This window comes from Schistosoma mansoni, chromosome W (assembly GCF_000237925.1).
Source record: "Schistosoma mansoni strain Puerto Rico chromosome W, complete genome".
Classification (NCBI taxonomy): Eukaryota; Metazoa; Platyhelminthes; class Trematoda; order Strigeidida; family Schistosomatidae; genus Schistosoma; species Schistosoma mansoni.
The window spans coordinates 17,936,814-17,951,948 of NC_031502.1; the positions used below are offsets into that span (position 1 = coordinate 17,936,814).

Consider the following 15,135-nt stretch of genomic DNA (forward strand, 5'->3'; position numbering starts at 1 on the left):
GTTCATTGCATGTGCATAGTAACACAACCTATTTCACTCTAGAGTTCACAATCATTTTCTAGCTCTCACACAATCACTGTGTTTCATTTCAGGTGTAAAACGTCTAAGAAAACAAGTATTGATCCAATTTTCAATCTTAGTATTTTATTCATTATTTCTTCATTGAATTCCTTATAATTATATAATTATAATTATGTTTACACTATATTTTGATACTTTGTATATCTAATCGATTAGTTATTTCCTTATACCCTTTCATTAAATATCATTTGACGTATAAATTATGTGGAATAGTGAACCAATAGGAGTTTGAAGTCCTTTTATCCTATTAGATTATTCACTTTCTGTTATTTCATTAATGTTCACATGATTCGCATGTATGTTGTCTATGGAAATTGATCTGTGTGAATATATTTATATTATTATATATAACAGGTCTGCACAAAATGCCACACATATCTTTGCTGATTATCTTTTTTGTGCATAGATTACTGACAAACTTTATCTTTGTCTTAGGTGAGTTAGTGCACATATATATATATATATATAGAAAGAAAGAAGTGCAAGTCCAAAACCTACAGTTTATTTAGGTTACATTTTGAAATCATGAATATCCGAGTAGGTCAAATCCCATTGATATATATCAGCTAGTTGAATTGCTTCATAAAATTAACAATGTAAAGAAAAAGCTATTTCTGTTAAATGTTTTATTCGACTGAGGTTAATCTATTTTTTATGAATATGAATAATAAAGAATTACCAAAATTGTTTGTCGAAAAATGAATGCAATCCTGTTTTCTTAAATACACTTTATTTCAATGATTTCTGAACAGCTGCTTACAACCTGAACAAATAAACATTCCTTGTAATAACAATATGGCATAACTTATACACAATATCCGAAAACATACAGTTCATATTTTACAAGCAAAACATGCGGAATAGAATTTTATATGATATACTGCTCATAAAATACATTCAGTTCTAAGATATCACTAATACAGACAGATAAGTGATTTTGGATACATATGGAATGAACAGATCGATAAAAAGGGATTATCCGATCATGTGAAAAGTCATCAAGATAAGATCGTCAGTCGACGCGGTGGTAGCTAAATTAATACTATTAACAGAAGGTAGACTGAAGACTAAAGTAAAATGTAAGCAAACTGTTGAAGCGTAAGATAGTTAAGGAGTTTGGCTCTCGATGCATGCTATCACAAGAGATAAATGTCTAAAACAGGAGAGAGATACAACAGTTATTTTAGTAACGTGTATAAAACATTATCAAAAATAACATTTAAGGATCTTTAATATGTGATGCTTGGGAATGATGATAATGGTGATGACCGGCATTGACTAAGCAACAACAGAGTTTAATTCACATGTTACTGATGACCTAATTAAAAACTGGTAATCATATTCTGAGAAGAGCATTTAAGCGTGTCTCGTTTTTTGAATGAATCTAGGTTGCTTTCAAATCATTTATTACAATAATTGAAAAAGGTTCTGTTAGTTTACTTTGGTGACAGAGTTGTGATGAAACACATGTTGAAAATCCTTTTTTCTCACAGAAAACAAGAAAGAGTAATTAATTTATCAAATCTACTCATTTCGAACAATGTTTTTTGGATAAAATTTGCTGTAAATTTTCAACAACTAAGTGTACATGAGCATCATTCTCACAATAGTGTTACTGTCTGTCACATGTAAACAATGTCCCTAGTATTTCTAAGCATTCCATTCGTAACTACTTATCAACTAATCAGCTGTAGATAGAGTAAAGCTTTTCAATTATACAATGAGCGAAAATTGTTTTTCACATTAGCTAATAAAACATCTACATAGACTGTAGGAATTGCATTTAATTTTTACTACACATGGAAATAATTAATCAGATCACACACTAACATTAAGATATGCGAATAAACTCTACTGTTAGTTGAGCTTCATATCAACTGAATGATTTATTCCCAAGCAAAATATCTCAAAACACATCTGTTCAAACTATTTCGACCAAATGTTTTTTTACCTACGGTGGCTGGATAGTTTCTAAAAACGATAATGAGATTCTAATAAATGAACTTAAAAAGGCACGGTAACACACTCAATGCCAATTCTCTAGAAACGCTGTTAAATGGTCACAGTTCCGGATGTGAAACTCACAGGTTAATTCATACATGTATACAGCTGAAGAATTGACAGACATGGCAGAACAGCTTTAATTATTGAATTATGATGATGCCTCTCAAAAAATGCCCTAGATTATTCATTTTCTAGTATACATTACTAATAACATAACGTTTCGCCTGAGTTATCAGGTCTAGCAGAATCAAATAAAACCAATCAGTTATAAACCAACATAAATCATGCGCTTTTTGAGCAGACATATCACAAATTATTATATTCTTATTCTTGTAAAAACATTTATACGCCTGTCTTATTTGTGTCGATGAGAAATTAAAAGCGGGTAACGTGAAAGCGGTTGGTATCTATTTTGCTATTTGTTCTATCATTGACAAACATTGTTATAAATGGCAGCTTCTAAAGAGTATTATTATCGTTTTATTCATAGCAAAATATATTGTTGAGAAAAACAAATCCTGTCAGTTTCATTTGAATCTAATTGTTATTTGATTCTACGATGAAAAGAATTAATCTAATATTATCTTTTGAAATATAATAGGTAATATGTATAAATCAAATACAATGAACTAGCCATCATTCTACTTTGAGTTTTAATACTATCACTTGAATGATATTTCAGTTTGCGCTCAATGAGCTATTCAGAATAATAACCGACTAACCATTACTTAACTATATCATAATATTTATTCATACAACTTCAGTCTTCGAATTTAATTTCTTTTTTTTGTATATTGCTCGTGCTAACTTACTTAATTGCGACAGTTTCTTCAATAAAGTGATTTCTCAGTTTTATATGAAAAACGTCAATTTGCAGATCATCACATTAATTTCACAGTTTTCATTTATCCTTGTAGTTAGATCAAGATGTCTTCTCATGTTGAGTGAATATATAGTATTTATGTTAACTTGTTATTTCGGTGGTGACGTATGTTTCATAATGCATCTTCATTGTTCATCTTGATCATATAGTCTATATAACTTAATTTACGATACCATGACTAGACTGCCACAAATGCATTACTACAGTGAACTTTGTATGCTACAATTCAATGAGAGGAATGTCTCTGAATGATATTTTATTGCTCGAGGAACTCAACAACAATACTGTTGTCCCGTATAATATATTTAGTCACATTATTGAAACTGCCACTCACAGACACTGTATTTCAACCAACAAATTATGCATTGAGTTTAAGTGAAGTTAATCTGAATTCATCTTATCAATAGAAAATAATTTCATTTCTGTAAACAAAATTTCTAAAATGAATCAATGGCCTATTTTTCCTGCTTTATATGCTAATTAATTATCATTAGGTAAATCGTTATCCACTGAACAAATAACTGTCTCTGTTGACTGAAAAAAATTGGTTCGTAAACATATTAAAAACGGATTATTTATTCGTTCATTTATTTATTTGCTTTTCACTGCATTTACTGTCTCATTTTGTTATTTATTTACGATGTCAAAACTATTATTTATTACAAGGGCAAGTTAGATAGATCATCCTACCTCTGAACACTGTGAAAATAGTTTAGTATTAATTAGTTTAATCAAACAACTCATAGTGATCACTCTATGAACCAGTAAAATTATGATGGGGATGAAAATTCAATGCAAGGTATTTATTCTGCCTTGAAAAATATATTGTTCAGTATGCTCAGTTGAAATGCAAATTAAGTTTTATTATTTATCTCACAAGTAAGAAATCCATAGATTCTATTCTGTAGACGTATGTATGAATAAGTGTTAGTAAACCTTTGATTCACTTTTTGGTTTTGTCAGCATTAATTTATATTGCTTTCCGATAACCTTGGGGGGGGGGCAATTCTCTGTATATTCACATTATTTAGCTTGGCATTTAACCGTTTTCAGTGATGTTTTATGCTCAATAACATTTTAATGATGACTATATTTTAAGTATTACTAGTTTGTTCAATTATTCTTAAGGTATTTTCTTTACTTGAAGTACACTATCATATTTAAATACATCTGTTTATTCACTGAAAGATGTTTGAATTTATACTGTTTTGTGTGTTAACTTTGATGGCTCACCCTTTTTCAAGACTAGTTGTTTACGCATTTTTGTAAAAGTTACACAACATTAGAGATCCCATTGACTATGATATGTGCTACAATATTGAACGGCTTCCATTATTACTTAGTTACTTGATGCACAAATTGTAGATAAATTAAACCAATCAAACTAGAAATAAACGGTTTTTTTGTTGATAAGTAAACCTAACAAAAACATAAACTTTTGCTTGATTTCATATTTAATCTAGAAAATGAGAATAAAACTTGAGGTTCTGATGTCACTTTTCCTAAATAATCATGAAGATTTAATTTTTCTGGAGAAGACACACTCCAATTATTCATAAATTCAGAAACTTATAAATCTTTAATTATCAGCATATCATATTCCCTCTGTAACTAACTATGAGTGATGCATCAGTGATGTCTACCCGCTCCCAGGAATCTAGAATTGGTTTAGATTTCACCAGCATTAATTGCCAATAGTTACTAATTGCTCTCGAATCTTAGTTTTATTTATTCGTTCTAAAAACAGTGAAACTCAACCTCTGATCCTGAGACATAACTGTTCAAAACTCACTTATAAATTTTGGAGTGTCTGGTACACCATAACTTAATTCTGGGTAGATTGGTGCCACTAACCATACTTTTGCAAACTAGTTCATCATCTTCATACGTGCAATTAAATCCTCCACCAAGTCTATCTCAGTTACTTTTTTTCTCGATGTGGATCATTTTTTCTATATAAAGATTTTGAGTTTCGATGTAATGTATAACTGCACTGGCACTAATTATGTAACTCATGTAAATATTGGAATCCGCGTTTTATTTTTCAATACCATTTTGATATATTAAGAGAAATTATCATTGAAATCTGATTGCCTCTTTATTAAACAAGACCTCAGAGGCTGTAAATTTTTGAAAGGTAAATGTTAAATTATTCAGATTTTTGGAACTATGTTAGTGAAAGTACTTGTATTTGTTTAAAATGGAAAGAACATTTTAACTAATAGTCAATTACAAACTGATAAAGAATTAATGTCCTGTTCCTCTAAAGACATAATTTTGATAGGCTTTGAATCCAGTACTCACTTCATATTTTGGTGGTAACCCTGTAGGATTTGTTTTACTGTAATATTCCTCACTTGTAACATAACTCTAATTTTTATTGACTTTGTGTAGCACCATTTCTGAAATCAGACAGTTACTGCGTCATTGAATGTGACTTGAATACCCAAATTCCTGTTAATGGAACGTGCAAGGACTGTCCAAAGTCTGGATGTCCTGAACGTAAGTTTCATGCTAAGCGTTTTACGTACAATTTTATAAACATTTACCTATGATACTAATTGGAAAATTTGTAATTTCATGCAAATCAAAACTGAAGGGATTCGTGGAATGTATATATCTTCATTTTCTAAAATTTTTGGTAAAAGTTTCATGACTTTTCCAAGAATTACTTAAGAACATACCAAAACTTACATTTCCATCGTTTGTTTCGAGTTTAAAAACTGGAGTATTGACAATCATGAAAAATCTATTTCTCTGACATGTAAGAGTCATTTGCTTACTTTTCAATGCTCTTGACTTTGTGTATGTATTGTATAACATATCGAAGCAACTTTGATACCGCACTGTTTTCAATAAATACAGACAACGATTTACAATTGGAACGATCAACTCGTTTTTTTAATATGTGAATTTACCAGTAGATGAATGGATTCACTATCACTTCTCAATAACCAATACTTTATGATGTTGAGACAGATAACGTACAGATTGATAAACAATAAGTAATTCGATATTTATTGTCACGACAGTTGCAATGCATTAATAACATCATCAAAACGAAGCTTCAGAATTAACACTTCATTTCAACAGATCATAAGCAGACGGAAAACAGTTTGTTCGAGTTTCAAGTTTGCTGTGCGACAGCTCAGCTTTCCACAGGCTAGATGAATTTAGAATACACCAGTCTTGAAAATAAACTGAATGTTATTATTTTATTTTATGAAAGCAAAGTAAAACTGAAGAAAAGCGTAACAGAAGGGTAAAAATGAAATGTTTCTAAATGTATCCGGATTAAAGTGTTTGCGATGGCAGTAATAATTTATAACCACCATGAATATTTGAATGATTTTGTTCTAGCCTCACTTCCAGTTGAGTTTTCAATTGTTTCTTCCAAACTCTGTTGAAGTTTAAAGGTTTAGCTACATTGAAAAAATGAATTTACACCTTATCTGGAAACCATATTTTTTGGTTCAGTTATTACTAAGTTATGACAAGCTGATAAAGGGTTAGTTTGTGCTTGCTCTGTTTGGAATTCAAAAAACATTAAGGTGAAATAAGATAAAAGTACGAAGAATGTAGATTCTATAGAACATATTAGTTGGATTTCAGAGTCACGACTCTTCTACTTAGTAATTACGGTCACTTGTTCTTACTTTTAGGATTGTATTTACAATTTCCGGCCACGTTTTGATTTACTGGCCTTATGCTTCCAAGCAACAATCAAACACTATTACCTGGGGATACACATTGGAACTGAGATGGTGTTAAACATATATATTTTATCCTCTTAAGCCTTTTTAAGAGTGTACTCTGTTCAACTATGATGTAAAACAAACTGAATCAGATTTAGGCTTAATTTTTGGTAAAGAACATTCTGTTTGACATAGGAAAATAAGCATGAAATGAGACTAGTTTTGACAACTTTGCTTAGTTTGAGGTATATGAGACACTTAAATTCATCTAAATGTTTTTTGTAAAACATAAACAATGGTCTTACATTTGAAGCGTCAAATTTAAAAAACGAATAGCTTTCAAATCGATAAAGTGTCTATCTTTCTGTTTGTTTACTCAATCATACACCTTTCTTCTACAGTTTCTAAACCTTTGAAAATCAACAGTTAGTTACATTTCTTAAATGTTTATGATCAGTTTACTTCCTTAGACAGTCCCTATACTTTCTTTCCTGTTTGAAGGAAACATGTCCACATGTCGGGTGGATAATGTAATTTGAAAACGTTCATTGTGTGATGAAACAAATATTATGCTAACTAGAATGCCGAAGCCGTTCAAAAATGAACTGGAACATACTGTCTGAAAGAGTCTTGCAAGGTTTAGCTTATTCTATCACAGCTTTTGACTATGAAACTCAGTGGTAACGGAAATACCAAGGTATTGTAATGATATTTTATACAATGAGGAAATTATATTTCACTAATCCTTTGGTTAATTATTTAATTTATATCCTCTTATCACGGGGAGGGACATGTAAATTTGAGGATAAAGCTGTATCATGGAGACTTTACAATCAGGTCAGGGTTGATATTCCAATTAAAAGTATTTAGAATAAAGATAATGAGGTCTTTGATATCTATATTGATTTTTTAGACTCATATCTTGCTAAAAAAATGTCTAACTAAATATCAATACAAATAACTGAATTACTCTCTTGTAAGACTTTTTGTAAAATAACAAGTCCCAAACATTTGTTTTACAAACTGGTAAGTTCCAAGTTTTGTTTTTTACTAATGATGGAGGAAATCGAAACAATCTCTTTACAAATTCTTTATTTAAAGGATCATAAGTACAGTAATTAAACAGTAATGATTATTTTGTTTTTCAGTCTATCAGTTAGGTTAAGAATTAGTACTGAAGTTGGCTGCGTGAACGTTTAACTTGGGGCTTAATACGAAGTAAATTAGCTATCCTTTCACTGGGATTTCACATTCAGGACTTAATTGTACGCATAAACATACATTACTCAATTCTTTGTGCTGGTTAAAATTACATCCAACTTTGCTACACACAATGTGAGAGGAAGCAAATGTTCTACATTACTGATTCGTGTAATTTATTAAGAAATACTATAAACGACAACAGTATACTACGAAAACTGTTACTTCAGATTGTTTGGCATTAAGCATCAATTGCGCGAGGTATCGCACTGGCTGAGAATTTAATCTTGGTATTCTTTAACAATGACTGCTAATGCGGGCTTCAAATGGACTGATTTTCATCAAAAATATTATTTTATTATACAGGAATTTTGGTCTTCAGAAAACATAATTTAAGTGGTTTTGAACATTAAAACTTTAAGTTGATGGGCTGTTGTAACGATTAAACAATATTCTGAACTGATTAATCTTCTTTACTCGCCCATTTCCAATAATCTTTGCTCCTCGGTGTTTCTTTGACGGAAATGCAGATAGGAATGATCCTTAGATTCACCACAACGTTTCAGGCAGTCAACATGAAGTTACTGTTCTTTCGAAACCAGAAATCTATTTTAAAGTATGTCTTGTTGTTAAACAATTGCCTTATTGCAAAGATGAAAGATTTCTGTCAGTTTTCTCTTAATTTGTACCTCAGATTGTAAAGAAGAAACAATCTTTGTAAATGGAAGTTTGAATATCTTACAATCAAGTTCACTTCGGAAATTTAAATCATGTGTTTATTATACTGGTGGTCTGTATATAAGTAAAGAATCCTTTCAAAAAAGGTGAGTTTCTGTTAGTTTTGTTTAAATCACGATGAAAGAATGTTTGGTTGTATTCCTAAGATTGTCTAATCAATACTTAATTAACTTTTCAAAGTTTACACTGTCTGTTGTCTTACGAAACGAATGAGTTGTTAGGTGTAACATAACAAATAAAAGAACAAACTGTACTTAGAACAGCTTAAAAAACCAACTGGTTATACACTCATTTGAAAAGCTTCGATATGGACAACTTATTTGGATATCGTAATAAGTGATGGTATCCAATGTGAAACTTCTAGAAAACCGAAATCAAGTACTTTAGCGTTCTATATAACCAGAATACAATATATGATAGCAAACTTCCTTGACGGTAGTTTGATTATATACTTGCTTCAGTATTAAGGCATAGATCTATTGAAAACAAATTTGACCGTTATTTTCTAAATATCAAATTACAATGTTTGTACAATGATCTAAGCTGTCTGATATGCTTGGTTACCACAGTGTTTTCTTAGCTACATGGCAGCTTTCAAACTAAATTAACAAACTTTTAAAAGTGAGTTTATGGTGTGTTGTGAAAGCAGAAAAAGAGGGAAATTGGACTTAAATTTAGGATTTTATTTTGTTTGCTTCATTATAATTAAATAATATATCTGTTACTTTCCATTCATTATTTGGAATATTTCTTGTTATTAATTATCGATTTTTTTGTTTTCTTGTTCACAGTTCACTGTTTCCAGATCCAATACAAAATGTCAATGAACTCTACAATTTATTGCACCTGAAATCAATTGTTGGGTACATCTATTTTGATTTACGTGAAGCTCCCGAAGAATTGAAAAATTTAACATTTCTAGAAAATCTAGAATCAGTTGTTTTAGAAGGTATGTTGAAGTTATATTGCAAAAATATATTTATAAGTTCGTGGGAAACAAAATGCATACTTATGGCTGTTTGAAGGATGTGTGGTTAACAGAATACTTTAGATAAGTTTTTAGAACAAATAATTCTTTAGAGCATCTTTTCTGACGTTTAACAATATAGAATTGTAACACATTAACCCTTGCAAAGGGTTTAAACTACAAAATTCCAGTAATATTTATGTTGTTCACATACAACGGGTTCCTGATATGTGGGAACTAGGCCAAAAATACCTCTAACATGTGTTGATCAGTGCTATTATCGTATCTAATAATTATGACAGAAACGTTCACCTACACTTACATAAGTAAACAACTCAACAATAAAAGTAACCATTATTTTCACAGATTACAAGTATAACATACTTCTAAATATTTTCAGTGAAAAGTCAATCTCCAGGAGCAGTGATTACAATAATGAATGGAGAAAATATCGAGTCATTTGGTTTCAAATCACTTACTAATATTGGAGGTTATGTATATTTGAAGAATATGCCAAAATTATGTTATATTAGTGCGTTAACAAAAATGCTACCTGTGCGTATGATAGATGTACAAGATGAAGAACTTTGTGGTATGTTCATATTTTATATAAGATCATTCAAAATTGCTTTAGATTAGTTAAAGCATGATTTTATTGATTTTCTGAAAACATTCCGATAATCTAGTTTATGAACCGACTCGTCTTACATATGTAATAGTGAAATATTATTTGTCTAAAGACATTTGAAAATAATAAAAGAAACTGAGGAAATATTTGATTAAGGTTGACTTGCGGTACATAAATATATATGGTACAATAATATATGCTTATTTTGCTCCAGCCTAACGATACAGACCATGATGGAGCCTTAATGTATTGCAGTTGTGAAAGTCACATCCTGAGGTACTGTCAAACAGACCTCATCCATATTTTGTAAGAAAGTGCCGTTAAATAGCATTCAAGCGCCTCCGAGAAAATATTTATCACTAGCTATGAGAAAACGTTTAATTTTATGGAAAAAGCTGTTGGTTAGTCACGATATAACTCACCGAAAAACATTATTAGTTTTTTATCATTAGTTGATTGAGAAATTACATATCTGCAGTTAAAACCAACTTTGAGTTTTTCAAGGAATTATATAATCTTTATTGAGCCTAATCATTTGAAAACCCCGTATGCATCTAAACGAAAAATGTGTTTGAAAAAGATGATGTTTATGTCAGATACTTTGTCACCAAAACTTACCATCAGTGATATATGACGATAACTATTTATCAAGTTCATGACTATATACGCCATGGATATTCCGCATGTCAACAAACATTCATCTTCTTTATTAGTAATTTGTAACACCGAAAAAAAGGAAATGTAGCTACAAACGTGTAGAATAAAAGCGATCGCTTCTTTAACAAAGATGTTTTGAGAACGAATTCGAATTCCACGCCTTCGTAAAGAAAATTATCAATATACGGAAACGAAAAATAATTTGTCATAGATGCGCAGTTGAGTATATATTATCCCATTAGCTCACTTATGATAATTGTTTTAAACTAAACGACATGAATCCTTAACACTCACTGAGTACCTACTGTTTCATTTGCAACTTATTATTTGCCATCAAAAACATGAAGTGGATAGGACACACTAAATTCTGATTTTTATCACAAATTGTGTTCTAATGAACTATATGTATCTTGTTACTAAAACGGGAATCGTACTTAATTACTTAGGTACTAATAATAAATAGATTTATTCAATATTATTTGTAAGGTAGGACGAGCATAGCATAACAAACAGATCTACAGCTAACTAAGAGTACTTGTGAAGTTGTGATAGGCAAATACATTTCAACATATCTCATCATGAAATCGATCGATTGTCATTTTCTTAAGTATGTATTCTGCATTCAGATGTCTAACAACAATATATAGCTTAATTTTTCTGTGAGATTTTGTTGGATTACATCGGACTTATCACCCAGTGTACGCCTTGAAGATGAATTCACCTTCGTTAAAGCAAGATTAACATCCGACTCTGTCCCAAAAAGTCAGCCAATTTACATACAACATCAACTGTAAAAATCTCAATATTTACATCACGTGTACATAATCTTTAGAAAATTATACTGTTACGTTCGACCAGAATATATGCTCATAACGGGACATGTCAATTTACTTTAAATTACGTATTTATGCAACGATTATCAATGATATCCTAAATTACCGATTTGAAAGTTGTTTATGTTGAGACAAAATAGACATTTATGATGTGAAGTGTTAGTCATTTTATTCGTTGAATAGTGGCTAAGTATATGACTTAGTGATTATAATCCCATAGAAATCGTATTAGTCGTTGCGTATTATAGATCTCCTATCCCTGATAGAGCTCACATACTTGTTCGTCAGTAAATAAACCTCAACTTTTTTAAGCTAGACGATTTCATGAACTTATGAAAAGTGCTTTCTGTCGACCACGTTCAATTGTAAATTATATTTTGGTCTAGATCAGTCAGAGATTGTTCATTATAAATCAAAAAGTACTCCGAGAAGTACTCTTAAAATTGTTTAATGGTAATGTTGATTGAGCAGCTGATAGATAAGACATTCAATTATAATCTTTTCTGTCTTTCACCTAATAAGTAAAACTAAACATGGTATTGACAAAATTTTTGTTTAAACCCAAACATGAAATTGTTCCGTCCAATAACAAATTCGATAGATTTTAGCATCAAACACATACTAGACACATGGATTCATTATATTAATTTATATAATCAGGACGTTTTAGAGATCCACCATTGAGACGATTGCAACCATGTAGTTGGTTTTAATGAGCTACTGGATAAGTTTAATAAGAAACGAAGTGAGAACCTGTCCGACGTGTGAACTTCGCTGAGATGAAACAACACAGGATATGATAATTTCAAAAAACTAATCAGCCTCAGCTCTGGAATATTTACCTAAAGATTCTGAATGTTCAGTTTAGTCTACAGCATATTCAGCTGATCGATCCCCTTAAACCACTTATCAAAGCCACTCACAAAAGCCATTAACAGCTGCTATCAAAGCATATCGTTGCAATTCGAACCGTGTCACAAATTTCCAGCTTAAAGAGGAGGGAGGGAAATCCAAAGCTTATGTCTGATTAGTCATCCACTTTTTATTAACCTGTACATTCTGTTCATTTTCTTGTAGCTAAACGTGGTCATGTTTGCCACAGTGAATGTTTACCAGAGCTTGGTTGTTGGGGTGCTGATGCTAACATGTGTGCTCATTGTTGTGGTTTAAAGGCTGGTGAATATTGCGTGTCTCGGTGTACAGATCATCCTGGTTTTTATGAACTTCCAACACCTTTCAATCATTCAATTCTAGGAAAGACCACTAATAATCCTGTTTGTCGAACTTTACCCTTAACTAAAAGTGACATGGCAGAAATGGATGAGCAAGCAATCATTGCATCCGTAATCCCTTCAAAAACATGTGCCATCTGTCATCCAGAATGTGCTCAGACATGTTATGGTCCTAATGCAAATCAGTGTGTTGGAGAATGTAAGCACTACCAGGTAAGTTGCGAAGTAATAAGCCGATTATCAATAGAATCAGATAAAGCAAGCAAATGAAGCAATTTAACTGAAGTAAACTTGTTCAAACAACTGTGTGTAAACGACTTATATTTTGAGATAAATAAATGTACATTTTTCTAAAGACAATACAAGTCGAAATGTGAGTTAGAATTGCACATTGGATAGATGAGATAAATTAGAAGAGGCATATCAATCCGAAATAAAAAAAGATGATCTGAAAAAAGTAAAGCTAAAAGACTATAAAGTTTAAAATAAATCAGGCTTAAAACCTGGAGAAAAATTACTGAACAATCCTATCTTAGATATTCCTTTCAAAAATGCCTTAAAAGGTAAATATTCAATTTAAAGCAATTAGTCCCTTTGATAAATTTCGATAATGTAATAAGAGGACGAAGATTATCAGAACTATGTGATATATTAGAGAAATGTATTTCGAAAAAATTTGATCACACATATGTATGGTCATACATACATAGGGAGGAGCAATCGTGATCTGAAAATTAGGGTGGGTGAACATGCACCAAAATGGTTGCAAAAACAAACAGAATCAAATGAGCCAATAAGAGTAGAGGGTAAACATCCATCATCCTCTATTGCCGAACATATAATCGAAACAGGTCATAAAGTTGATGTTAACACGGCTATTGTGGTATTCTAAAGAAACTGTAAAAGAGCGTATAATAAGGCTTATTGAAGAGCTTATTGAAGCCTTAGCCATACGAAAATTCAAACCCCCTTTGTGTATTCAAAAACAGTTTATTCTCACCTTAAACCTACCCTGGTAATATATGCTTATTATCCAGAGTGATTAGGTTTCAAATTGTTTTCACACTGTTTTTATTATTATTATCCTTGTCTCCTCTGACCCCCATTTCCATTCTAGTTGACCTTTTATTTTTATATATAAATGTTCTTAACAAGTATATGTGTTATCAGATTGTTCGAAATGTATTGCGCTAATATATCACATAGTTCTGATAATCTTCGTCTTCTTATTACACTATCGAAATATTGCCCAGTACATCCTGTTTGATCATTAATTTGTATTCAGTCACTGATATGTGTTACAGAAGTTAATTCCGTGGTTTTTCGATTTCGCTACATATTCTTTTTATTCGATGAATTTTTGAATATATTTCGTTTACTAGTATTTAGTTGACAATATAGAAAGTTATTTTACATGGATCAACGAAGTCTATATACTTGTCCTGTAAATCTAAGCTTAAATGAAGACATTAACTGTGGATAAAATAGGCTAAATTTGAAATTTTTCAAGATAACACTGACCTTCTCCTAACTTCTACTAAGTTTAAATTTACGTTTTTACATTTCCTGTGTAGTGTTGTTTATCATAGAACCTAATTTTAGCCAGAAAGGAAAGTCATTATGTGTTGCTTTTCAGAATCATTATTATTTGTAGCTGCTTAATGGTTCATCTATAAAAGCAATGTTTTTTACCTAACAACATTGACTACCATTATCGAATATTTTTTCAGCATGGTGACACCTGTTTACCTGAATGTCCACGAAATACATACATAGATCCGCAAACTCGTCATTGTTTACCTTGTAATGAGTCGTGCAGTCACATATTGACGACTGGACAAAATCAATTATGTAGTGGCCCAGGGAACTTCCTTGGCTTAGGTGGTTGTGAAACATGTTGGACAGTAATACAAGGTTAGTTATCACTATTAAATCTAATCTGGAATTTTTTGTAATTATACTTACTTCAAAAACACGGAAATCAGCAAACTACTCTCGGTTGTGTCAAAATACGTAAATTAATTTAAAGATCTATCTGATGCAATGAATATTTTACGTATTCATGAAATACCTCCTAAAATGGGCTCATTATTTCCGCTTATATTCAACCATTTGGATAAGTTAGGTTAAGAATATAATTATATATATATATATATATTACTGAAACAATCAAATATTTGAATAGCGAATGCAGATTTTATTGAGATCTATTATAAA

At 31.0% G+C, this 15,135-nt stretch overlaps 1 protein-coding gene across 3 annotated transcripts in view; it reads left to right on the plus strand.

The window, feature by feature from the left end:
* Smp_093930.1 overlaps positions 1 to 15,135 on the plus strand; it is a gene marked incomplete at both ends in the record, with an annotated part of 59,899 nt that overhangs the window by 19,528 nt on the left and 25,236 nt on the right. Inside the window, 6 exons of one of the 3 annotated variants that reach the window (XM_018788832.1) lie at positions 5,362 to 5,469; positions 8,557 to 8,685; positions 9,391 to 9,549; positions 9,968 to 10,159; positions 12,763 to 13,131; positions 14,649 to 14,831. In XM_018788832.1, coding sequence (XP_018654338.1) covers positions 5,362 to 5,469; positions 8,557 to 8,685; positions 9,391 to 9,549; positions 9,968 to 10,159; positions 12,763 to 13,131; positions 14,649 to 14,831 — 1,140 coding nt within the window. Of the gene's footprint in view, positions 1 to 94; positions 167 to 5,361; positions 5,473 to 7,166; positions 7,203 to 8,556; positions 8,686 to 9,390; positions 9,550 to 9,967; positions 10,160 to 12,762; positions 13,132 to 14,648; positions 14,832 to 15,135 lie in introns of those variants that run through there. The other 2 variants (XM_018788833.1, XM_018788834.1) reach the window with 2 other exon arrangements.